This window comes from Saccopteryx leptura, chromosome 2 (genome assembly GCF_036850995.1).
Source record: "Saccopteryx leptura isolate mSacLep1 chromosome 2, mSacLep1_pri_phased_curated, whole genome shotgun sequence".
Taxonomy (NCBI): domain Eukaryota; kingdom Metazoa; phylum Chordata; class Mammalia; order Chiroptera; family Emballonuridae; genus Saccopteryx; species Saccopteryx leptura.
The window spans coordinates 235,379,750-235,404,887 of NC_089504.1; the positions used below are offsets into that span (position 1 = coordinate 235,379,750).

General features: G+C 51.9%; 2 protein-coding genes across 5 annotated transcripts; both read right to left on the reverse strand.

The window, feature by feature from the left end:
* Positions 1-1,608: 1,608 nt before the first annotated feature.
* On the reverse strand, positions 1,609-10,608 carry CRYBB2 (crystallin beta B2). Its single transcript, XM_066370608.1, has 6 exons — positions 10,551-10,608; positions 8,815-8,894; positions 6,019-6,137; positions 4,842-4,974; positions 3,520-3,662; positions 1,609-1,871 (listed from the first exon to the last, which is right to left on the reverse strand). The coding sequence occupies exons 2-6, from the start codon at positions 8,866-8,868 to the stop codon at positions 1,703-1,705; spliced, it is 618 nt and encodes a 205-aa protein (XP_066226705.1). The 5' UTR covers positions 8,869-8,894; positions 10,551-10,608; the 3' UTR covers positions 1,609-1,702.
* A 7,453-nt stretch (positions 10,609-18,061) lies between these two features.
* CRYBB3 (crystallin beta B3) lies at positions 18,062-24,556 on the reverse strand. Of its 4 annotated transcripts, none has more exons than XM_066365964.1 (6): positions 24,476-24,556; positions 23,074-23,162; positions 21,559-21,677; positions 20,481-20,613; positions 19,457-19,599; positions 18,062-18,354 (listed from the first exon to the last, which is right to left on the reverse strand). In XM_066365964.1, the coding sequence occupies exons 2-6, from the start codon at positions 23,146-23,148 to the stop codon at positions 18,189-18,191; spliced, it is 636 nt and encodes a 211-aa protein (XP_066222061.1). In that variant the 5' UTR covers positions 23,149-23,162; positions 24,476-24,556; the 3' UTR covers positions 18,062-18,188. The 4 variants fall into 4 exon arrangements, with proteins under 4 accessions (XP_066222061.1, XP_066222059.1, XP_066222062.1 ...); XM_066365962.1 differs by having other exon boundaries at positions 23,074-23,168; XM_066365965.1 differs by having other exon boundaries at positions 23,074-23,168; positions 24,497-24,551.
* Between the last annotated feature and the right edge of the window lie 582 nt (positions 24,557-25,138).

A 25,138-nucleotide genomic window follows, 5' to 3' on the forward strand; every position in this document is an offset into this window, starting at 1 on the left:
TAGGGCTTCAAAATATGAATTTGGGGGGGGGGGGGTTGACACAATTCATTACAATCACCATGGTTTTCTCCAGCTATTACATCTCCCTGAAGTCTGTGCTTTCTCGGGGCGGGTACACCGCGGAGGGGCGGGGCAACGTCTCAATCACTTTGTATCCCTACTCTGCCCAGTTCCGGGAACCTAACAGACACCCAACATGTTGGCTGTGATGAATGAATGACCAAATGCAAGCTGAAAATGTTTATTAAGCACCTATTAGTTCCCGCCTCTATTACTTTAACCATTTTACCTCATTCAACAGAGTTTGTCATTTTTCCACATTTGAGAGGATGGTTTTACAAGACGCTATATGTAGGGGTAAAAATATCTAAATTATTCCTGAAGAATAACAATTCACGGCACTTCAAGAATGATTACAAAGCAATGGCTATTAAGAACAATATAATACGAACACACAGGGACATGAAGAGGCTAAAGGAACAGCAAAGAGAACCTATAAATGGACTCCCTGAGTGTGTGTCAATCAGACAGGTGACAGAGGTGATCTTGTCCCACAGTGGGGGAAACGAACTTCTCAATAAATGACTCCATGATGGCAGTGGTCCAAAGTGGAACAAAGAAATGAGATCCTTGCCACACGCTATACACAAAAACTCCAGAAGGATTGAGAACTTACATGTGAATGGCCAGACTTTAAAACTTTTGGGAGAAATATTTTGGAAAATATATTTGTGACCTGAGCTGAGAAAGAATTTCTTAAAGAAAGGTACGGACCAGAAAGGAACAGACTGGTGTTAGACCACATCAAAATTTCCAACAACTACACAGAAGGGTATGAAAAACAAAGCGAGTGCACTGGGGTGGATACTTGCAAGGCAGATGACTCACATTGACATGGAGAACACCTGGGGATCGCATTTTGTCCTCGCTGTCACCTTGTTAGGGAAGCTCTATTTTTTTTTCCCCATGTTTCCAAGTGGAAACACTGAGGTTCTGAGAAGTATGATGACTTGTCTGAGGCCCTGTCACTGGCCAGGGCTCCAAAACAGCCGCCACTGAAATCCAGGTCTGTTGGACTCAGGGACCCACCCCTCCATTGTGACACTAAGATCAAACCAAATAATGAGCAAAGGGACCAAGGAACACACCAATGCACAAACATGTCATCATGACCTGTCTCTGGGGCTGGGCAGGGATTGCAGGGTTATGGACTCCTCTGGCAGATCTGAAAAATCTCCCGGGCTCAAGGTAATAACGCACTCAAGTGGGAATGGCAGGCAGTGGTGTCGTTTTACAGGCTGGGGGGCCATCCATCACATGCCCCTGGGAACAATCATGTTAAAGGGAGTCCAGGTAGGCAGCCAGGCCAGCCACCCAGGAGGGAGAAGGGATTGTAAATCCGGCAAGAAACTGGGGCTCAGAGAGGTTGGACTATGTGCCCAAGGTCACACAGCTAAGTAGCTACCGAGCCATAAGACTTATTGAAGACTCTGTTGTCCTACCCTTGCCCATAAGTTCTGGTTCTGTCTCTTTGACTTTGTCTCTCTCTTTCTCTCTCACACACACAGTACTCCAGCTCCCACTAGGGATAAAAGACACTTCATCAGACCAGTTGCAAGTCACACTTTATTCACTCGCCAAGAGGTCTGGGGGGATCCTGGGCTTCTGGCCAGGTCCCTGGGAATGAGGAAATGGGGGGGCATTAGTTGGAGGGATGGAAGGCACCCCGTTGGTGCCACTGCATGTCACGGATGCGGCGCACAGACTGCACCTGGGGGTGAGGGGCCCCAAAGTCACTGCTGTCCTTGTAATCTCCTTTCTCCAGCAGGTACTGCAGCCCGCGGTAGCCAGGGTACTGGTAGCCGACCCACCTGCAGGGCCGGAGAGGGGGGGGGAGGGACATGGGGAGACAGAAGGGGAAACAGATGAAAAGAGGGAGAGAGAGATAGAGAATATCCTTAAGCTATTGGGATGTTGGGTGGAGCCTTCCAATCTTCACCCTTTAGAATCCAGCCTCTGCTTTCTTCCTTCTTCTGATGGGGAACTCACTACCTCATGAAGCAATTTTTTTTTTCAGTTTAATGTTATGAAGAAACTTTTGACTGAAGGCCTGATGATCCTGGGATCAGAGGAAGGGGTGATCTTAAGTTCCCTGAAACTTAGAACAAGACAGGCCTCTTATCCCAACCCCGAGCCCAGCTGCAAGGCTGAAAGAGAACTTGACAGGGCTGGAGAGGTCCCAAGAGCCTTCTGTACTCCCTTCGCCATGTGAAGCCGTCACCATGTAGGGCCACTCATTCTTTTCAGTACCCGATGAAAGTCAGTCTTCTCCGCAGAAAGCGTCACACAACCCTGGGCCATAGGGCCTTGCCTGGCCAGCCCCATGGACACCTCCGCTCTGCTCTCAGCCTCGTGTCCCCACACGCCTGTACTCTCGTCCCACGGTCTCTGCGGAGCCCCTCACTCACCAGGCTGTTCTCTCTCTGGGACACCCATTCCCCCTGGACCCCTGTGCTTCCTACTCCTTCTTCAGATCTCAGCTCAAGAGGCCCCTCCTCAGGGTCTACGTGTGTGTTTCTTAAATTATTTACAACTGTCCCCGACTAGACCGTTAGCTAACGAGAGGCAGAAGCCAGGTCTCTAACACAGCGTCTGGCACATGGCGGCCCTTGGCAAACTGAATCAATGAATTAATCCAATAACTGAGTGAATGAATAAATCAATGATGAGTGAGTGAACGGGACGATGAACATGGAACTTCGCACGCTATTTCAAGAGTTCCAAAAACCCTAGAAAACCAGTCTGTGTTGTCTACGTTGGTAAACTACCTCCCTTGGGGGAACAAAATCTTGATTTGTAGCCTTTTCCAATTTCTGTGGTGTAAATACTCCCACAATGGCTGATTACAAGCTACCAGTGATTCAACCACCAGCTCACGAAAATTCTGCAAAGTTAAGCGTCAGCTCTTGCAAGCTGGTACAAGCTGGCCGCAGCATGCCATTGCCCGAAGCCCATCTGTGGACCCCCATGAAACCCAAACCCTTCACAGTGAGAAATTTTCCAATGCTGAGTACCAAGGTTTATGTGCCAAAGAAGTGTAACTGGGTGGGAAATGGCCACCCCTTTCACCCAACTCAGGAATTCACTAAAAGACTTAGATAGCCAGGCCTTCCTGCCTCTCACAGCTTTGTGAAGACCACTCAACTCATTCCCAGTCTTCTGCAACCCCCGTCTCTTCCTCATCTGCCTTCCCACGGACATTTCCTGTCCCGTTCTTTGGCGCTGAGGTTAAGGCCAACGTCTCTTTCCTCCAAAGGTAGGGTGTTGCCCAAAAGGCAGGTTTGGATGGGACGTCAGGGAATGAGAGCCACCACATGTGGGCCGATGACATTCACACCCATTTTCCAGGGTGAAGACTGCAGTCGGGAGTGTGCAAGATCACCAGCACTCCGGGCACAGCAGGACGTAGGGCCCCAGGGTGCCCAGGGCTGGGTGCCCCGGACGTGGGTCTGTACTCACGTGCCACTCTGCACCCGCACGGAGGACACCTTTTCCTGGTAGCCGTGGGCATGGAAGCTGGGCACGTCATCATCTATAATCTCCATCTTCTTCCCTGTGAAGTTGGGGTTCTCATACAGGATGATCTTGTGCTCCTGGCTGTCCTGTTGACAGGGAGTGGGGGAGTCCGTGCACAGAGGGGCCCGGTGGGCCTGCCCAGCCCCTCCTCACGCCCCGGAGTTGGAATCAGCAGCTACAACTACGGCCCTCTGTCCAATATCCCACCACATAAGTGTCTATGACAACTGCCATTAAACAGTGACCATTTGTTAAGATCCTATTGGGCTATTGTCATGTAATGGACACTCCATATTCTATACTTTAGGGAATACTTGATTCTGAAATGTCATTTGCCCTCCCACAGCCTCAACTCCCTTTATAAAATAAATAACAGCCACTATCTACACACACACACACACACACACACACACACACAGCCTTATGGTGCCTCTAGGAGATATGACATATTTTGGCTTTCCTTCATATCCATGCCTCTTCCCGTCCTCCTGTTCTTATGACACTTTTCTTGGCTATCTCCTTTAATCCTTTAAACCACTCATGACATTTGGCCAATGAGGAAATTGAGGCTTAGAGAGGTAAAGAGACTTGTCCAAGGTCACAGAGCTGAGAGTCTCAGAGCCAACACAGGAACTCAGGTCTGTAACAGGCTAAGTCTGATGTTCCCCGGTCTTCTCTCAAGCTTTGGGGAGAACTGGCCCGGGCTGGGAAGGTTTGGGGATATGACTTGAGTATGGCTGGATTCTTTGCCCACCCCAAGTTCACATGCTAGTAAGAATCAGGGTCAGAGAAACCCTGAAAGGTCATGCTGGCTTGAGTCATGACTAAGAGCAAAACCACCTCTCCACCATGATCCATCCCAGAATTTTTAATATTTACAAAGGCTATAATTTATTGAGCAAGTGCTCTGCGACAAGAGTTGTGCAACCCTGGAAAGCAAGGATCACACAGAATAGAATGTGAACAGTGCCCCCCCCCCGGACTATTTTGAGGTCTTGTAAATGGAGCCCCGTGCCATTGTCCAATGTGGCAGCTCTCAGGCTAAGTGAGATGGAATCTCAGGACAGTAGATAAGAACATTCCCATTTTACAGAGGAGAAAACTGAGGCTCAGAGAAGTGAAGTGATTTCTGCAAGTTTACAGAGCCAGGACGTGCCCTGCCAATCAGAAGGGGCACACTGCTGGAAGCAAAGGCTTCTCTCTGGTCCCTAGACCTAACTACAAGGTGACAAAGAAAGGCAGAAGGATGAGGGCCAGGGGCTCACCACTTTGATGGGCCTCAGGGAGCTGAGGGAGTCCGTCCTCCGGCTGCTGGTCCATGAGTCCCAGCGGGGGTACTCACCCTTCTCAAACACAAACTGTTCACCCTTGCAGTTGGCTTGTTCATAGCCCACCCAGCTGCAGTGGAGATGGAGGTGGGGGGGAGGGGGGAGAGGGAGAGAGGAAGAGAGAAGCTCACACTTGCTCAGCTCATCAAGGAATAACAGTGCCATCTAAATCCAAGTATAGCATATCCAAGAGCAGGATCACCTCAGTTATCCAGAACCCAGCTCTACGTTGACTTCAACCATCTGGAAACCAATCAGGAAATAAGAAGCCCAAAAGATGGCCTGTCAACCAATACAGACCTATAGGGCCTGTGCATGAGGGCCCACGGTGCACTGGAATTAGCAGCCAGCTCTCAAAAACAAAAACAAAATCCTGATTGTGGCACTTGCCAGTTCCTACGGTATAAATGCTCTCACCATGGCCCACTGGTTCTCAAACTTAACCCCTGGTAGAAATATCACAAGGTACACTTGTGAAATGCAGATTCCTGGGCTCCAGACCAAGTGTTTGGTCAATGGGACTGGGATGGGGCTCAAGAATCTGCCTTCTGGGATTCTGATGAAGATTGACCTCAAAAATTTCTCTGAAAAACACCGACGTAACATGATTTCAAGACATGCAGAAAACTCACGATATGTTGTCAAGTTTTCAAAATGAGTTACAAAACAGTATGTCTAGCATGATCTGATTTTGATTAAATGTGTTAGATATATGTTCATATTATATATTTTTTATCAAAATCAGATCTAGGCCCTGGCTGGTTGCCTCAAGTAGATAGAGCGTCAGGCCGGTGTGTGATTGTCCCTTCATCCTCAGGAGGACATGGCTGTCCTCATCCTACAGAGGGGGAAACTGAGGCTCAGAGAGGGAAGTCCATTTGAGAAATTCCTCCATCCAAATACTACAAAAAAGCAACTGAGACAGTTAACAAGTCACCATGCCCAGACATGGTGGAGGCAGGATTTGAACCCAGCTTTCTCTGACTCCAAAGCATACAATCTCCCGACAGGCTGCCAGACCCCAAATCCCAGCCCCCCCGACTGCACAGTCTAGGAGCACAGTGAGGGCGGATCCTTCCAGCGGCACCCCCAACCCGGCACCCCCGGCACATACGGGCCAGCCTGCACCAGGACGGAGCCCGCCTTCTCCACGCCAGTCTCCTTCAGGTTGGGGCAGGGCCCGTTGAGCTCATGTGAGTGGCCTTGGAAGTTCTCCTGCTCAAAGATGATGATCTGCAACAGGAGGAGACAATCAGACTTCGTCCTGACAGGGGAGGAGGGGGAGCAGGCCAATGGGGACAGGAAGGGGACTCGGTGAGCCTCCAGGGATGCCGAAGGATCCCACCTGGGAAGCCACACACCAAAGGTCAAGTCAGACAGGCCTGGCTCAGCCAGTCACTGGCTGTGAGACCTCGAGTCTGTTTTCCCCTCTATAAAATGGGAAATAAAGATGGACCCTACCTCATGGGCTCGCTGGAAGGATTCAGAGAAGCCTAATGTTAGCACACAGTGTTGGCTCTGTGTGGAAGAGGCATAGGGACGTTAATTAAGGCACCCGAGTGGGGAAGTCGTGGAGCTGAACTTGGAGCCCAAGCTTGTCAGATACTGTTTCCACCGGAGCAGCGCTTCGAAGACTCTAACGTGTGGACCAGGCACCTGGGATCCTGATAAAAGGCAGCTTCCGAGCCAGCAGGTCTGGGATGTGACCCAGAGCCTGCATTTCCCACCAGCTCCCGGTGAGGCTGGTACCACTGGTCTGCAGATCTCAGGAGGAGCAGTGGACGCTAGGACACATCGCTGGACTTTCTCCTGCTCCCGTCAGAGCTGGCCTCGTAGCTCCTCCATCCACGCCCCCACCCCCACATCACCAGCAAAACCTGTGCCCTTTCTTTAAGCCTCAGAGGCTTTGCAGGTCTCCCTCTGACCTCCTGCCAGGATACTTCCTAGAGAGACCTTGCCTCACCTGGTCCTCTCATCAGCCCAAGGCCTCTGAGCCACGTGCTAACAGGGAGGCCAGGGAGCACTGGGCATTGTACCACCACAATGCCCCAGAAGCAGAATCTGGAAGCTGGTTCAGGGCGTGGGCTCCCAGAGGGCAGCCGTACAATCCACATGGTCAGCACTGGCTGGGTAAACATGCCCCTCTCTCCCAGGCCAGGGATTAGCCACATAAAGGCTAATCCCTGGCCTGGGAGGTGGGGGGAGGCTCCCCGTGGGCTCAGTTCAGCCTTTACGGTCACTGAATTGACAGTAGACAGTCAGGAGACACAGGCACTGGTGTCGTCTCTGCTGCATCCAGCAGTGCAACCCAAGGAAGTCACTTGACTGCTCTGAGCCTTGGCTTTCCCATCTGTGAAATGGGGGATCATTTTTTTGGTCTATTTTTGCAGGGTTACTGAGAAGAATCAAGAATATGGAAGTGAGGGGCCTGAGAGACAAGGACTTGCAGGAGTGAGGAGTCTGAGGTGTATGAGCTTTTCCATTCCTTTGAAAGGCCTCAGAGAGCCCAAGAGCTCAGTGTTATTATTGTTGTTGTTGTTTACCAACAAATGGATGCTACAATTCTACACGTTATCTAACCTTCTAACCCTGCACTGTTCAATACAACTGCTGTTACCTACAGATGTCTACAGGACAGGAGCCACCAGTCCTAATTAAGATGTGTCATCAGTATAAAACACATACCATATTTTGAAGATTTAGTATGAAGAAAATAATGTAATATAGCTCCCTAATAATTTTCCTATTGATTAGACATTAGAATATATTGGGCTTCATACGATATAAAAATCCATCTCATCTGTTTCTTTTTACTTTGTGGACGTGGCTACTCAGAAATGTTCGATCACGTATCTGCGGCTCCAGTTTGCCGTCTGTGGGACAGAGCTGCTCTAAACCACATCATGCTGGCCTTTTTGCTGCTCCTCAAATTCATCCAGCTCATTCTGACCCCTGGACCTTTGCACACACTGTGCCGGCTGCCTGGAATGTTCCCTCTCCTCCTGTTGTGCCATTTTCACGTGGCTGCTCCCTGATGTGACCCGGGTCTCTGCCTTCCCTGAGCACCTGAGCTAACACACCTTTTCTCGACCACCCCGACTCCGGAAGCCTCATTCTATGTTTCTCTGCAACACTTCTCACTCCTTGAAAATTATATATGTATTGGTCTTCCTTTCCTCTAGAAAGCCCCTTGAGGGACAGAATGGAATCACAAAGGGCAGATCCAGGATGGACTCCCTGCCCTGGACCCCAAATGCAGAGGGAAAGAGAGGGAAGCCAGGTGGCGGTTGCAGGTACAGATTTGGGGCAGATTGGGTGTGACGAGCTTACATTGGGCTAAGGTCCCACCACCCTCTGGAGGGCAGGGAGGACGAGAAAGCAGAGAAGGCACCATTATTAGCTGGCACTGGGTGGACGTACCACAAGCCAGGAACTGGGCTGTCTGTGTTCTTCGCCTTGTCACAGTCATCCTATGTCATGAATTTGATTCTCTTCATTTTATGAATGAGGGTACTGAGGCTCAGAGAGATCAAGTGGCTAGCCTGGGTCACACAGCAGTCTGGAAGCAGGACTCAACCCCCATTTTCCCATCACAAGGCCTTTCTTAGACAGGACTGAGGGTCCACTCTAGTCTTGGGGAGCCCCCATGGGCAGTAGGGTGTGTGAGGGGGTATGGCAGAGAAATTTAAGGCTCCAAAGCCGGAAGCCAGCGCTGAAGATTCTAGTGTACCAGTCGGGGGCCAGAGAGGGGCCTTCAGAATCAGCCCCCAGCATGCAAGTAGGCGACACTGAGGCCACAGGGGGAAGGGGCAGAGAGGGGGGCCTGGGGAGGCAGATGCCAGCCCCACATTACAGACCTCGTAGAGGCGCTCTGCTTGCCCCTCCTACATCCCTCCCATGCGGTACTCACCTTGGGGTTGAGGGGCTGCGGCTTGCCCGCTTGGGTCTGGTGGTCTGAGGCCATGGTGGGCTGTCCTGTGCAAGAATGACCTGGAAAACATGAGGGAAACAGCAGTGAGCGGTTCCTCACCTGGGGCACCTTGGGCCACACCACGGCAGGCCAACCCCGACTTCTGTCTCCCGGGTGTCAGGTTGTCCCAGAGCAGTGGGGTTAGCCGGCGGCTGCCCAAGCGTCCATCTGAGCCTCACTGCTTTGTGTGCAGACCAGCTCCAGAGGAGGAATAAAACCTACTAAAAAATAAAGTGGTGAACGAGAGCTTAAGTGGGGTCCCTGTCACTCAGCTCCAGAAAACTGATGCTACACAGAATGCAGACCCATCAGTATCACGCAGAAGTTCCTTGAATAAAGGACAGCAGCATGGGGCAAATAAAACCCATGCGCCGGCCAGTTGTGGCCCTCAGTCTGCAGTCTGGCAAAGGCTCCTGGAACCCCTCCCTTCACCTTCTTCCTTGACCCCGCCCAGTACCCAGAATGCTCCCCTCCGCCATTGGTCTTATCTATTCCATTATCGCGCACATCTGTTATGTAACTCACGCTAAAGAAAATGAAGAAGGCATGAGTGTGACCGTGGGAGTTCAGGCACTGTGCTAGACAGCAGCCGGGAGAATTTTTCAGCTGCTGAGAATACTGGACAAGTCTGGAAAGGCATCAGTTTCTTCTCCCTTCCCGTGGGAGAGGCAGTGGACTCCGCCTGTATTTTCTCAGAGAGAAGGGGAAGCCTGACTTTGTTCTCCAGAGATAATGCCCAGCTTCCAGAAGCCCCTTCCACACTAGAGGCCAGGCTGGGACATCCCCCAGAAACAAGAAATTCAAAGCAGCCGCTTGGGAGCTGGCCTTGCTCCTCTCTGCTGAGAAACCAACCCTCTGAGCCTGTCACAGAGCCAGGGGTCCCACCAGTATAGTCCCTGTCATCGGTATTCTCAGATCCAGGATCAAACTCAATTGGTCAAATCAGGTGCTGGCTTCACTGCTTACCAGCCTTGAGGTCCTAAGCAGATCACCCTCTCTGTGCCTTAGTAATGGGCACAGTAATGGCACTTAAGGAATATCCATGAGCAAACCTGGTGATTCAATAATATTGAATGCTCAAGCCCTTGGCAGAGGGCCCGGAAGATACTCGTCGCTCAGTACATGGCATCATCAGGGCCATTTCCACCAAGATTTAGTGGTTTTGAAATCACCTGTTGCAGAGAGCTCGCGGAGAGCAGTGACGGCTTCCTAGCCCTCCCACCCCCCAAGGCGGGACACGTAGCAGACCTCTGCAATGTTGGTGAATACAGAGAGAACCGACTCACCCCCCTAGGAACGAACTAGATTAGAACCTTCACTGGTTTGATTCCTTCCTTTTGCAAACCCTCAGCATCTCTTTCCCAGTCGCTGGCAAAACGAGGATGCTGAAGGACTGTTTAATATTAGTAAAGAGCACTGCCTGAGTCCCCACTCTGTGCTGTGCACCGTGCTGGACCATTTGCTTACATTATCCAAGCCTTACAATAAAGCGGGTTTTAGGAGCCCTCTCCCCATTTAACAGCAAAGAAATCTGAGGCTTAGAGCGTTGAAGTCTTCACCCAAGGATATCTTGTCAGAAAGTAGTGGCATCTGGCTTTGAACCCAGGTCTTTCACACTTTCCATCAGGAATAAGCTTGAGAGAAAAAGGCAAGGCAAGTGAGAGAGGTATTCTTACCCGCGACACCGGCCCCTGAGTGCCTGTGAAGCCTGGCCGGTGGGAGGTGGCCTTTATACCTTCCCCAGGAGTGCTGGTGCCAAGACGGTGACCACTGTGTCCCCGCGGAAAACAGGGCGAGAATGCTGGATTAAGCCCACACCAAAGCCCAGGTCAGCAAATGCCCACAGACATTGTGTCTCCGCACAATAATGTCATTAGCTTTCAGATTTGGCCACGCCAGGGTGGTCAGGCGGCTGGGCAAGGAGATGCCCGCTTTGCATGCATCAGCCCTCCGGCTGCCAGGATCGAGGGCAGGCTGGGTTCACTGGTCAGCGGAGCCCTGGGGGAAGACAGACAGAGGCAAAGCCCAGTGGCCCTGGATTAAAAAAAAAAAAAAGTAAAAGAGGGGAGTTTGGCAGGGTCCAGAATGCACCATCCACCCATCCATCCATCCATCTAACAAATATTTATCAGACATCTACGTGGTGTCAAGCTCTGTTCCAGGAGGTAGTGTCAGAGAGGGGACCTGCCCCAGCCTCCACCACCCAGGAAAGCTCACAGAGATGAAGTCCTCAGGGATCGGGAAATTCGTTTGTGAAACCAAGTTGGGAGGACAATTCCAACCAGGGACAGGGCCTAGGCTAGGTAGCCACGGTGGACAGGGGTCTATTTGTGCAGGGCGAGGAGAGTGAACGTCATTCCGAAGTCCCCCGGGCTATCCCAGCACCAGCTGTTCTTATGGGGGAGGGGGTGCTCGCAGGATCCCAGCACCTGAGGTTGGGAGAAACCTCTCTCAGATCCCGACTACCCACCCCACCACTGCACGGTGGGCACTTGGCCTTCACTCATGTTCCTTCTGGGCAGCCAGCCTGTGTCTTCACCGAATCCAGGATCAGGCAAGAAACGGGGGACAGCGCAGGGGCTTGGAAACTGGATTGGAGCAAGGAGACACCTCCCCCCTACCTTTCCTGCCTCATCCGCACGCACGCGCAGGCACGTACACACAGGCACGCACGCGCAGGCACGCACGCGCAGGCACCCACGCACGCGCGCGCCCCAGCTCGCTAGCCAAGCTGTTTCTCTCTGTAGCACTTACCATCTGACCTAACGTTGCTCTTTTATTTTTCGGATTTCCGATTAGAAGTATTTATTGATGAATAAACGCACAACAAAATGCGACCTCTCCATACAATGAAATGTTGACCAGCCTTAAAATGGAAGGAGATTCTGACCCACGCTACAACATGGATGAAACTTGAACACATTATGCTAAGTGTAGTAAACCAGGTCCAAGAGGACAAATACCATATACTTCCACATATAGGAGGTTCCTAGAGTAGTTAGAGTCACGGAGACAGAGTGTAGACTTGTGGGTGCCAGAGGCTGGAAGGAGGGAGGAATGGGGAGCCAGTGTTAAATGGGTGCAGAGTTTCAGTTTTGCAAAATGAAAAAAGGTTCTGAAGATGGAGGGTAATGTTTGCACAACAGTGTGAGAGGGCATAATGGCACCCAAATGTACACTTAAAATGATTTACACGGCCAATTGTATGTTATGAATATTTTACCGCAATAAAAAGAATGTCGACTCCCACCCCCCTGAATTTTATGGTCTCACTGTTCTGGAAGCTGGAAGTCTGAAATCAAGGTGTCAGCAGAGCCATGACAGCTCTAGGGAAGGATGCTTCCTTGCCTCTTCCAGCTTCTGCAATTTGGTTTGTAGATTCATCACGCCAGTCACATGGCCATCTTCTCCCTGTGTCTTCCCATTGTCTGGCCTCTGCGCATGTCTGCGGCTGTGTCTGAATTTCCCTTTTTTATAATGACACCTGTCATACTGGATTCAAGCCCACCCTAATGCCCTCATTGTAATTTAATTACCTCTATAAAGACCCTGTGTCTAAGTAAGGTCACATACGGAGCACTGGGGGTTAGGACTTCAACATTTCTTTTTGGGGACACAATTCAACCCATAACAGGTGTCAACTAATAATTGTTGAATAAAATGGATGGATTCAAGACCTGCCTGTGTCTCAATAGGAAAGAATTGCTAACACTTAGATAGTTTGAGACCTAATCACGAGACAGGCACTGTCCATACTTTTCTCTTTCAGTCCTCCCAGCAAACCCAAGAGGAAAGTGTTGCATTTATCAATCATTCCATTCTCAAGAAGAGAAAGCTGAGGCTCAGAGGGAGTAAGCAACTTGCCCATGTTTGCACAGTCAGTGAGGAGCAGCTGGACTTTGTGGATTGAGCCCCTACTAAGCTCACTGGAGGGCCCTTTATCTGCTGTGTCATTAGATTCAATCCTTACAACCATCTTTGAAGTAGATATTATTAATCTCTCCTATTACAGATATGAAGCTGATTCTTAGACAGGTTAACCTATCCAACATCACACAGCAAGGAGGTGATAGAGACAGGATTTGAACTCAGAACTCAAGGTTCTTAAGACTTCAAAGCCTTCAACCCATGCTACTTCCCTCCTCTTCTCTCAGTTTTCTCAACTGTAAATTGAGGTTTCATTCTATTTCACACTCGTAAGAATTTTAATATTGTAGCATTTATAATTATAACTTTCGTAAAATGAGCCAATAGTGAGAAGCCCTAAGTAGAGTTTCTAACCCATACATCTTCCAATATTCATTATTATTGCATCTATGTGGACTGCAATATTTTCAAAGCCTTTTATATTTATTCCTTCTTCATTCCTTCGCTCCAGGGTGTGAGGCCAGAGATTGTCAGAAACCTGGGCATTCTCTATACTCATTCATTCATTTCCACATCCTGATCACCCACTGTGTGTCAGCTGTGGACTCAGTGGGGAGTGAATACAGACAGCACCCTTGCCCTGGTGTGGCTTACAGCTGACAGGTGCTTAAGAACTCAAAGTGCTTCACTTGGGGCATAGCCTGGGCCACTCACTCATCTAGATGATGAGCTCCATGAGATATGGGCTCAATGCTGAGCCATGTTTGCCTCCCCAGCGCCTGCCTGGGGCCAGCACATAGTAAGTGCACAGACAATAGTTGTTGACTATCTGAATTATTGAATGAATAAAAGAAGAAGAGATGAGTGAAGGCATCTTAGTTTGGGCTTCAGCAGAAGCAGATTCTAAGATATGATGTTTGGGAAGTGACCCCAGGAAGTATTATCAGAGAGAGAAGCAGTGAGGCATGGAAGGGAAGGCAGCCAATACAGGGTGTATCAGTGAGCAGGTTGCCACTGGAGCTTCTTGATATTAAATTGGTCCGTGTGATTCCTTCTGGTCAATGGTTTCTGAGCAGACATGACAGGTATAATTTCCAGGTCTAACCATTTTATTGCAGGTGCTAGACTTGCCAAGGCTCTCTCTTTCATTGCCCTGAGATAGCAGCATTGCAAGGTGGTAAAGCCTCCATCAGTCTGGTTCTGTGACAGACTTTGTGGACAAGAGCTCCCTGCTGACCAGCATTAGGTATGTGGCATGAGTGAGAAATAAGCCTTCATTGTTATAAATCACCAAGACCCAGGGGCTGTTTGTTACCCAGCATAGCCGGACTGATACATGGGGAGAGAGGGCTTGGACCCTTGTCTCTCCCTCACCTTCTCACTGCTACAAAGAGAATTGGCTTGGTGTCCACAAATACAGTTTGAACATTAGACACAAAGGACACAGAGCTAAAAGGAGCCACAGAAATGAAGTTGAGAAGTTCTCGACTTTATTAGCACCAACACTCCCTGGTCATGACAATTATTTTGTGACAGCCCATTTACTTTCTTGAAATCAAATTGATACTCTAACCACCTACCTACATGCTTTCAGAATAAATTAACATTGAAATGTCCTAACTGTAATACAAAAGAATATAATGAAATGTGCAGGAATATGAATTTCAATATACAAAGGTCTGAACACTGCTTTACTAAATGATGTAAAAAAAAAAGGAGTCAGGGCCCTGGCCAGTTGGCTCAGTGGTAGAGCGTCGGCCTGGTGTGCAGGAGTCCTGGGTTCGATTCCCGGCCAGGGCACACAGGAGAAGCGCCCATCTGCTTCTCCACCCCTCCCCCTCTCCTTCCTCTCTGTCTCTCTCTTCACCTCCTGCAGCCAGGGCTCCATTGGAGCAAAGTTGGCCCCGGGCGCTGAGGATGGCTCTGTGGCCTCTGCCTCAGGCACTAGAATGGCTGTGGTTGCAACAGAGCATCGCCTCCTGGTGGGCGTGCTGGGTGGATCCCGGTCGGGCGCATGCAAGAGTCTGTCTGACTGCCTCCCCATTTCCAACTTCAGAAAAATACAAAAAAAAAAAAAAGGAGTCAGGTTTTGTGTTACTTGTAATGGACAAGTTTGGGTAGGAAGTTAATGAACCAAATGTGTGTTTGACATTTTCATACACCTGTGAAGACTGCCTTGAACATAATACAGCCACACTGGCAGATTGGCCCAGAGGTGACTTACTGCTGATGCGAACCCTGCAGGCAACATTGACATGGGCACCGTGATTTTCCAGAACAGGAAGGAAGGCTTGGGAACGTTCCAACCTGAGGGTAGGGAGCTGGGGTGTGTATACACCAATTCCTATAGCCCTTGGACGGCAGATGCCCCAAGTAGGTATTAACTCCCCAGAACTGCAGCCACCCCTGGGGAACAGAGGCATGCCCATGTTGGCAGCTGGAAGTGGCTCTCACTCACCAACACTGTAAGTTCTAAGGGATATGGGGAAACAGACACTGCATCTAGGAACATCAGAGGCAGATAAGACGTTCAGGGTAAGGCTAGGGGGAGGAGCGGCCAGTAGCCACGCCCACAGCAAAGGAGGCTTCAGTTTTGCAAACCACGGCCTCACAACCCATGAGTGGGGAGCAATGAGCTTTGGATATGGACCTGAACTGGAGTCCTGGTCCCACCCCGTACAAGCTGTGGCCCTTGGGGCACTTTACAGGCAGACTTCGGGATACTGCGGGTTCGCCTCCACACCACCACAGTAAAGCAAGTAGCGCAATAAAGCGAGTCCCAATCTTTTTGCTGGCGAACAGTCCTGCCTTTGGCTGTAAAACGCAACATCTGGGAAGAGCAGAAAGTGGAGCACAATAAAACGAGGCGTGCCTGCGCTTCGGTGCTCTGGGCCTCAGTCTCTGTGAATGGCAAAGCGCCCATCTGCCCCGAATGGATACATCAGAGTGTGTGGAGCTCAGGAGTGAATGTTCTAGAATATATGCACCGGGTTCAAACCTCAGCTCGACCGCTTCCTACCTGTGCGGCTCTGGAAAAGCGATAGCCTCTCTCTGAACCTCAGTTTCCTCATCTGTTAAACAGGCTGAATAACGTGCCAATTTTCCAAGGTCAGTCTTAGGACGCAACGAGTTGGCGTATAAAAATCCCCAGCACTGAGCCCTGGCCGGTTGGCTCAGTGGTAGAGCGTCGGCCTGGCGTGCAGGAGTTCCCGGTTCGATTCCCGGCCAGGGCACACAGGAGAAGCGCCCGTCTGCTTCTCCACCCCTTCTCCTCTCCTTCCTCTCTGTCTCTCTCTTCCCCTCTCACAGCCAAGGCTCCATTGGAGCAAAGTTGGCCTGGGCGCTGAGGATGGCTCTATGGCCTCTGCCTCAGGCACTAGAATGACTGTGGTTGCAACAGAGCGACGCCCCAGATGGGCAGAGCATCGCCTCCTGGTGGGCATGCCGGGTGGATCCTAGTCGGGCGCATGTGGGAGTCTGTCTGACTGCCTCCCCGTTTCCAACTCCAGAAAAATACAAAAAAAAAAAATCCCCAGCACTGGGGTCTGGGCTTCAGGAAGCACTGATTTATAAAGCATGACAAAGCCTCTCCCTGTGAGAGGGAAGAGGGGGAAGGTCCTGGCAGGAGGAAGCGGTGAGGAGTGAGGGGTGCTGTCATCCATGCTGGGTGACCCTCACCACCCCCAAGCCTGAGATCCCAACCCAGACCTCCCCTGTACACCACAGTAAAAATAATGCAAGGCGATTTCTTGACTCTGCAGATATATATATATATACGCAGACTGAGGTCATTGCAAATTGCTATACTGTATTCTTTTCATTGCCTTCCCACCCCCCTACCCCCAGCAGGGCGCCCACATGGAGTGGGCAGGCTGCAGGGGCAGGGAAAGCTCTGGGCAGACAGGTGAGCAGAGTCAGGGAGGGAGGGAGGGAAGCAGGACTGGCTCCTGGAGGTGGGGGTGGGGTGGTGCCGGTCCAGAAGCCAGCCATCACCTGTCAGACAGGACATGCCCTCCTCTTCCACTGGGGCCAGAGGAGACTCACATTTATGCCTGGCACTGCCACATGGCATCCCCCTTAATGGCCAGATGAAGCCACTGAGGCTCAGAGCAGTGACAGTAAGTGGTAGGAAGTGGCATGGGGACTTAGTTCCCCAGCCATGGCTGCAGAAGAACTCTGGGCAAGGGGACAGAGTTAGTGGCACATGGAGGGCGTTATTGACACAGTCGGGGGATGACACCATCACGGCTCACACAAAGCTCTGCAGTAGCCTCCCACCTGGCCTTCTGGAGTTCCTCCTGGTCCCACAGTCTGTGCCCTGCTCCACAACCAGAGCCACCCTCTCAAACCCTAAGGCAGGCTAAGTCTTCATGGCTCCCAGCTTCTTCAGAGAAGAGTCAGGGTGCTCCCCATCTCTGGACCCTATATGCCCAGCCCCACGCCCTCTCTGACCCCCTCCCCGCCCTAGCATGGAGTGTATTCCGAACGCACCAGCCTCCATGGTGTCTCCACCGCCCAGACACACCCCTGCCTGCGACCTTCCCGCTGTCATGCCTGCAATGTTCTCATGGTCCATTCAGATCTTTGCTTGAATGTCCCTCCTCAGAGCAGTGCCATCCCTCCATCCTCGTACCCCCTTCCTTGTCCTTTGCACACATCACCTCCCAACACTGTATCTCCAGTCTAGTTCTTCCCCATCTGTCTCCCCCATGGAAGGTGAGCTCCATGGGGGAAGGACTTTGTTTTGTTCACTGCTATGTCCTTGGGCCTTGTTCAGGGTCTGGCATCTACTGAATAAATTAACAAAAACAGACTGACAGGTGGAGGGGGAAATGATGGATAGATGAATGGGTGGGAGAAATAAAAGATGGAAGGAGAAAAGGAAGGAAGGAAGGAAGGAAGGAAGGAAGGAAGGAAGGAAGGAAGGAAGGAAAGGGGAAGGAGAGAAGGAAGGAAAAATGGATGGATGGATGGATGGATAAGAGATAGGATGGGTGGCTCAATGAAGAATGTATGGAAGCACAGATTGAAACATGGATAGGTGGAAGGAAGGATGAATAAATCAATGGGAAGAACATAAAAGGATGAAAGGATTGGAAGATGGATGGATGCATGCATGGACTGACAGACAGTTGGAGACACAGTCATACTGACACAAGATCTGTATGTGTGGGTCTGCGCCAAGGACTGGAGCCAGGCTACAGCACAGCCCTCAGCAGGCCGCTCAGAACCCTGAAGCCCCACCTCCTTCAGCCTGCCCCTTCCACAGGCTCCACCCCACAGGCCTGGCCCACTCAGGAAGTGACTGCAGAGGAGCATGGCTGGTGGGGGACCGGCCCCAGGCTTTATTGAGCAGATTCCAGGAAAGGGTGGACCCTGAAACCTCCCCTCTTGCGTTCACTGGCCCCAGAGCGGGCCTGGGCCTCGGCCACGGGGCCTGGCACCGTTCAGCTACTGAGGAAGCAGCCCCGCTTATGCCACTTCTGGTCGCGGATGCGGCGCACAGACTGCAGCTGTGGCTGGTTGGCGTCCCACTCGTTCCAGTGGCGGTATTCTCCCCGCTCGAACACGTACTGGCGCCCACGGTAGCCAGGGAACTCATAGCCAACCCATCTGCCGGGACACCAAGGCTGGGGTGAGGACAGTCAGCCTCCACCTCCCGCCTCCAGCCCAGCTAAGCCTTTCAAAGCCAGTATCTGAGCATGCTCTCCACCTGTCTGAATTCCACCTTGGCTCCCTAGTGTCCTTGGGGTGAATTCAATCTCCTTCTCTTGCTCATAAGATCCTAAACTATGTATCTCTAGCCTCATCTCTCAGCATTCCTTCTTCAAACCCCATGCTCCAGCCTCTCTGATTCTACTCTCCTTCAACTTTCAGGACTCTGAGCCTTTACGCATGCTGTTCCTTCTGCCTAAGACACTCTTCCTTGCCTCATCCTTATCTCTTTCCCTCTTTCATTTATTTTCATCATATCTCAATTAGATGTCTCCTCCTCCAGAAAGCCCTTCCTGATTCTCTCAGGTTGACTCAAGTGCCTTGCTGGGGCTCCCAGAGTCCCTGTGCATCTCCCATCACAGTCCTGATCACAGTGAAGTGTGAATGCCTGTTTATTTATCCATCTCCCTACCAGACTAAGAAATGCTTGAGGGCAGATGCTGTGTAATTCCTGTTGCCCCCATACTCTGCACACAGTAGGTGCTCAGTAAAAAGTGTTGAACAAATTATTATTAACAGAGATATGGAGCCTAGAAAGAGGGAGGTGATGAGCCTGCTCCCCAGGTATTACTCAGGCCACACCTAGAGAACTACTATGTCACCTCTTTCCCTGGTAAGAAGGACAAGGATTATGTAGAGGGGGAAAAAAAATCTGAGCATCAGTTCAAGGGCCTGGGGATGTTCAGAAAAGGAGTGAAGACTTCACTGGGAACAGGTAGAAGAAACAAACTTCACTTGAGTTCTTAGAAAGATAAAACTTTCTCTAAGTTAAGGCTTCCTGGAAATCCACTGGCACAAGAGTGCAAGCAATTGGGTATTGGTATCAGGAGGGCTCTCAAGTGGGGCTCTGCACAGGATGTAAGCAGGAGGGCCTCCAGAGTGAGAAGCAGGGAATGTCAGCTGTCCAGGACACAGTGAGAGAGATTCTGTTTAGAGCCAGAGGCATGACTGACTGCAGGACGGATGGGGCGGGGGCAAGAGTGGGGGTTGGGTCCCTTACGTCCCGTTGATGGCCCGGACACTGGCCACCCGGTCCTGGAAGCCATAAGCCCAGAGGCTGGGCACATCATCGTCCACGATCTCCATCTTGCGGCCACCGAAAGCCGGGTTCTCAAACAGGTGAAGCTTGTGATCCGGACCGTCCTGGGGGTTGCGGGGCAAGATCGAAGTGTGAATCAGCCACTCCCGTGCCCAGAAGAGGGGTCAGGCAGGCTCCAGGCGCAGGAAAAATCAAGTCATCACAAAATAACACCCACCCCAAGCCCCTTGCCTAAGGGAGAGGATGCACGAGGTCCCTTCACCCCCAAGCCTCCTGTAAGAGGGATGGGGCCTGGGGAGATTCCTCCAGAGCTGATCTCCTTAGGAACCTTAGAGCCAGAGCTCCCTGACACCAAGAGTTGTCCTTTCGGGTCTCATTCAACCCCATCAGTTAGCAGATAGTGAAACCGAGGCACAGAGAGGGTAGAAGATCAAAATTAGTAATGCAGGAACATTCCTGCTGTACCAAACTAGACTCCGATTTGCTCTTCCCAGCTCTCCCCTCCCACTGCCCTCAAAGGAGCAGCAGCGATCCTGACAAGGGTGAGCGATGTAGGTGAGAGAGAAGAGTGGCATTTTAAAGTGTCACAGGGACTGAGTCCCTTTCAGGTGTTTGAGAAATGCAAGCCAAGCACCTGAGCTGTTTAGCAGGTACTTTGTGAAGCCATTCCCCAGGCTGTGTTTCTCTGACGGCAGTAACTGATCTGACACGGGACCATACGGCTCAGCATTTCAATAGGATCACAGAGGAAGGGCCAGTGCCCTGCCAGCTCATTCAAGATGAAATCCTGATGTCCCAACCCCCAGACGGGTGACCATCCAATAAGCCAGCACAATCACTTGGGTCAGAAATAATGAGGGCCCTTCCCAGGCCGGGTCCGTACTGGCCAAGCCTTCAGCCAAGTTTGTAGAACAAACTGGTCTGACCAGCTCCCCGCACATCCTGCTTCTAAGAGCCCCCCGAAGGGGGCAGCACCTGTACTTACAATGTGCAGAGGCTGGAGGGACAGGAGGCTGTCACTGTGGTAGCTGTTGGACCAGGCGTCCCAGCGAGGGTAATCCCCCTTCTCCAGGACAAACTGCTCCCCGCGGAAGGCCCTGCGCTCGAATGCCAGCCACCTGCAGGGGAGAAGAGACCCAGGTCACCTCTGCTACAAATGAGAGAGGACTCAAGTCTAGTGAGAGAAGAGCCCATAGCTGCTGATCTTTGACCTTGCACCCTCCTGCCAATCCTATTACTGGTCCTGGGTCCTATTATTGAAGGACCTACTGAGACATACAAGGAGCTGAGACTCTGAGCCAGAAAACGGTCCTGGGACATAGTATTGAGAATCTACTTTATGCACGGCCTCTGTGTAGGGTGCTCGGAAAAGTCCTTTGCACAATGTCTGGCACACAGTAAGTATTCCATAGATGACATTATTATTATTGTTATATTATTATTACTACTCCTGTTATATTCTTATTATTTATGTGCATCATTGTGTTCATTTACAAAACCTCTCTGAAGTATGTCTCATTGTTGTCCCCTTTTGACAGATGAGAAAACAGAGTCCCAGAGGGTTGAGCACCTTGACCAGGATCACGTAGGAGTTAGTGCCAGCAAGCACTCAGTCCAACTGGGACACCCACGTGCCGTGTGAACCTGGACCTGACACTTAACCACTTTGGTCTCCGTGTCTTCACCTGTCCAGTGCGGATAAGAACGGCGCCTCTCTCCTAGGGCAGGTGTAAGGATTCGGTGATAGAATGTGTGTTGAATTTTAGATGGTATAATTATTGCAATTATACTGATTAAATCCCCTGGTCAGGCACGGAGCTAGGTGCTGCGCTGTCTTCCGCTGTCCTCTTCCTACAGTACCCTATTTTCCACAGAGACGGAGAGCTAGAAGGATTCTAAGTGAATAACAAGTTGACTCCCTCATTTTACAGATGGGAAAACTGAGGCCAGAGAGGGAAAAGGAGTTGCCTCAGGCCCCACAGCAGGACTAGCGCTCAAACCCGAACCTCCCAACTCCTAGAAGGTTCAGGGCTGTGAGGAGGGGCTGGGGTGCAGGTACTCACGGCCCGGACTCCACCTGGATGGAGCCCACCTTCTCCAGCAGGCTGTCGGTCAGGTTGGGGCACTCGGCGGAGAGCTCGCACCGTTTGCCCTGGAAGTTCTCCATTTCGTACACGGTCACCTGGAAGGGCAGCGTCCTGAGCATCACAGTGGGGCGAGGCTCGCGGCCCCAGTCCCTGTGCTGCGCCGTCGGTCCTCCGTGGGACGGTGGAGGCAGGTACATGCATAAGCTCCAACAGCTCGGCCCTGTGCCAGGCTGGAGCCAGCGCCGCCGCAGGCTTGCACTGCCCCCTAGCGGCCACGGAGGGGGCCGCCTCCAGAGAACTCCACGAAACCCGAGATTGCCATGTCGCTCTCGGGGCGGGAGCCAGTTGAGAACCTAATAGCGTAAAACGACCCCAGGAAGGACTGTAGGGAAACGAAGCCGCTTACAGCCAGAAGGAAATGTGGACCCCGTTCTAAACTTTTCAATCGAGGCCAGAAATCGATATTTTCCTTAACGTGAAATATCCCCATTTTAAACAGCCCGTGCAGGACTGTTTATACAGGCATTTGGCTGACCTTCGCCTGCCCCAGGCCCAGAGAGGAGGGGGCTGCAAAGGCAGAGGAAGCCGTGGCCTCGCCCCGCCTGGAAGCGTGCACTGTCTCTGTGAGAAGTCCTCGGGGAGCCTCTGCTCTGGCCTTTTTATAGAAGGCTTAGGCAGGGGCATCGGGATTTGTGTGTCAGCCAGCTCTTTTAACCGTGCCCTGGTGCTGGACAGGGCGAGGCCCAAGATGCCAGCAGGAGGCAGGAAGGCCCAGCAGGGGCACCCACCTTCCCAGGGGCAGCTGCCTCTGGGGATCTGCCAACGTCTTCAGCGGTCAATAGATAACACGGAAACCTACCCAGGGGGCAGCTGAGGGTCTGCCGGGCAGGGCTGGCCCGACGCCACCCATGGATGAGGCCCAGAGCAAGGCAGGCCTCTCTGCTGCTCTTCCCCTGCCTGCCCCCGCTGCCCAACTCGGGTTAAAGCTACCAGCTCATCCTCAGAAATGCGCCTGCCCCCAGTTACCTCCTTAATCAACCCATCCTGGGCAGTCTGGACTTAATGCCCCCAAAGGCAGTTTAGAGAGGGTGGAGCCAACAAATTGCAACTGTCAGCTGGCATTGGCAATAGCACATGCATTTAGCTCTCACACCCACTCTGGGGGCTAAGGAGTGTGGGTGTTATTCCCATTTTAAATATGGGACTGTTGAGGCCCAGAGAGGGCTGGAAATTGGACCAAGGTCAGCAGAGGATCCATGCCATGATTCTTGAGACCCCTGGGCATCTGTGCCACAGGGAGGGTGTATGTGATCAATTCCATCTTGCGGACAAGGGCCCAGAACAAGAAAGATGCAGGAAAGTCATGAAGCAAGTTTACAGCAGAGTGGTAAGGTGTCCTCCACTCCCTGCTGGCTCCATTCTGGAGTGAAGCTGACCTGGAGGCCTAAGAGCCTTGGGCCCACAGCCCCCGGTCCCCTCTGTGCCCAGTACCTTGTAGCTGCCCCCGAGGCCTCCATGGCTCTTGCCGGCTGCAGCCTGCTCCAGTGCTCCATGCTGCTCTGCCATCCCCCCAGGAGCTCCTGTGGCTTCAACCAAAGGAAAACAGGTTACTAGGTCCATTTGAGGATGAGCTACAGAACTTGGCTGCCTATGGGATGCAGTCATTAGTCAGGGCCTACATTCAGTCTTTCAGTCATTCAACAAACATTCGCTGAGCACCTATCACGGGCTTACCATGGATTAGTGGGATCATGATCCCCATTTTGCAGAGTGGAACCCCAAGGCCCAGCTAGGGGAGGTCACTTCCCTGAGGCCGGGATTGGGCTCCAAAGCCCATTCCCTTTGCCCATACTCAACTGTTCCCCCAAAGCAGGGTTCTCGGAGCTCCGTGCAGGCACCACCTCCAAGCCTGCTCAGAGGGCCGGCTTCCGAGGTTTCCTCCCCAGGGATGTCTCCCACCGCCACCGCCCAGGCTGCGGTCTTTTGTTCACTCATTACTCTGTTCACCAGATTCCATGAGCACCTACCCCGTGCCTGGCCCTGTGCCGGGCGTTCAGGATAAACAGGAGACCACAGACTGGTGGGAGATGGACAGGCAGACAGACAGAGAAAGCATGATGCGAGCCCAGGTCCTGGGACACCGGCTGCAGCCCAGTTTCCATTTGCATTGATGGAGCACAGACTGCGTCCCAGCCACATAGAGAAACAGACTCAGAGGCTCCCCTCCATCCCTGCGAGGGCCATGACACACAACACAGGCTCGGCAGTAGTCATGTGGAAGGGGCCTGCTGATTGTCGCACATGCACGGACACATGGGACCATTCAGTTTGTTAACACAGGCATGTGCATGCACACACAAACTCACACAGACTCCCATGGTTGTTGTACACAGTCACATCCACCACACAGATGGCTTCTCTGTCTCTTTTACACACACGTGCCTGTCTGACATCCACAGCGGTCCACAGGCACCCATATCTATACCCCACGCCAAGCTGCCACCCACCCCCGCTTCGGGAACGCACAGCTGGGCGACCCATGTGCTGAGGACACAGGCTTGATGATGCACAACCTGCTGGCTGGCTGGCCGGCCTGTGCCTGGTCTCAGCAGGAACGAGGGCCTGGTCCAGCTCAGGGAGGACTTGGAAGACATGGCAGCACCCACAGATGCCCAGTCCCCTTCCTCATCTGTGCTCAGCCCCCTGCCTGACACATAGGCTCAGGAGCTCTGGCCACTGCCCTCTGACATAAACTGGGCTTGGCAGCTGTCATGAGTCCTCCCTCTCGGTGCCAACCCTCAGGTGGGTCCCCAGTTCGGGCAGAGGCCAGTTCTGCATGCCCATGGAGCCCGCCAAAGGTTCGGGCCTGCTAGGGCAGCTCTTGCCTCCCCACCCTGCTTATTCCAGAATGAACCTGTCGCTGTCGCCTTGGAAAGAACAGAGGGGCCAGCACCGTCTGCAGACAGTCTGCCTTTACAAGGAGTGTCCTATTTATGGGCGCTTTCTGACAGCCCAGCACATCCGCCTGCTGAGGCAGCGGCCTGTCCACCTAATTCTGTCCAGGCCATTTCACTCCAACAACGGCCCCAGGGAGGCCCCAGTGCTGATCCTCAGCCATGGCCTCCGACGGCTTCCTGGGGGCCGACAGGCCTCAGCAGCTCTGTGGGAAGCCCAACAGCACCAGGAGGGCTCTGGGGGTGTACAGTTCTCCAGTGATCACCCCCATTCCTTCTTTGGCTTCTTGGTGCCACCATCTTCCTATTGGGGTATGTGACATCCTCGGAAAGGCTCCAGTTCTTGAAGTGAGGAACCTCAGAATCCCTCTTTTTCTATGTGCCATGTGGCCTAACATTTATGTCAGATCACCTTAAACATAACTTCCAAATTGGGTGCAAATCCATCCAACCATGTCCATGGGGTGCTCCAACAGACCCACCAAAGACTGGTTTTCTTCATATAAAAGGCATCTATCTACAAATAACAGCTATGGCTTCCTGAAGACCTATTATGTGCAAGTCACTGTACAGGCTTCAGGGCATTATATACTCCTCACCCA

Coding starts and splice junctions, on each gene's coding strand:
- CRYBB2 (XM_066370608.1), bottom strand. CDS start 8,868: ATGGCCTCAGACCACCAGACCCAAGCGGGCAAGCCGCAGCCCCTCAAC. Junction 3,663..4,841: donor CCCTGAGGCCCATCAAAGTG/GTGAGCCCCTGG, acceptor CCCTGTCAACAG/GACAGCCAGGAGCACAAGAT. Junction 1,872..3,519: donor GTGCGGGTGCAGAGTGGCAC/GTGAGTACAGAC, acceptor CCGGCCCTGCAG/GTGGGTCGGCTACCAGTACC.
- CRYBB3 (XM_066365964.1), bottom strand. CDS start 23,148: ATGGCAGAGCAGCATGGAGCACTGGAGCAGGCTGCAGCCGGCAAGAGC. Junction 19,600..20,480: donor CCCTCCAGCCTCTGCACATT/GTAAGTACAGGT, acceptor CGCAACCCCCAG/GACGGTCCGGATCACAAGCT. Junction 18,355..19,456: donor GTCCGGGCCATCAACGGGAC/GTAAGGGACCCA, acceptor GTGTCCCGGCAG/ATGGGTTGGCTATGAGTTCC.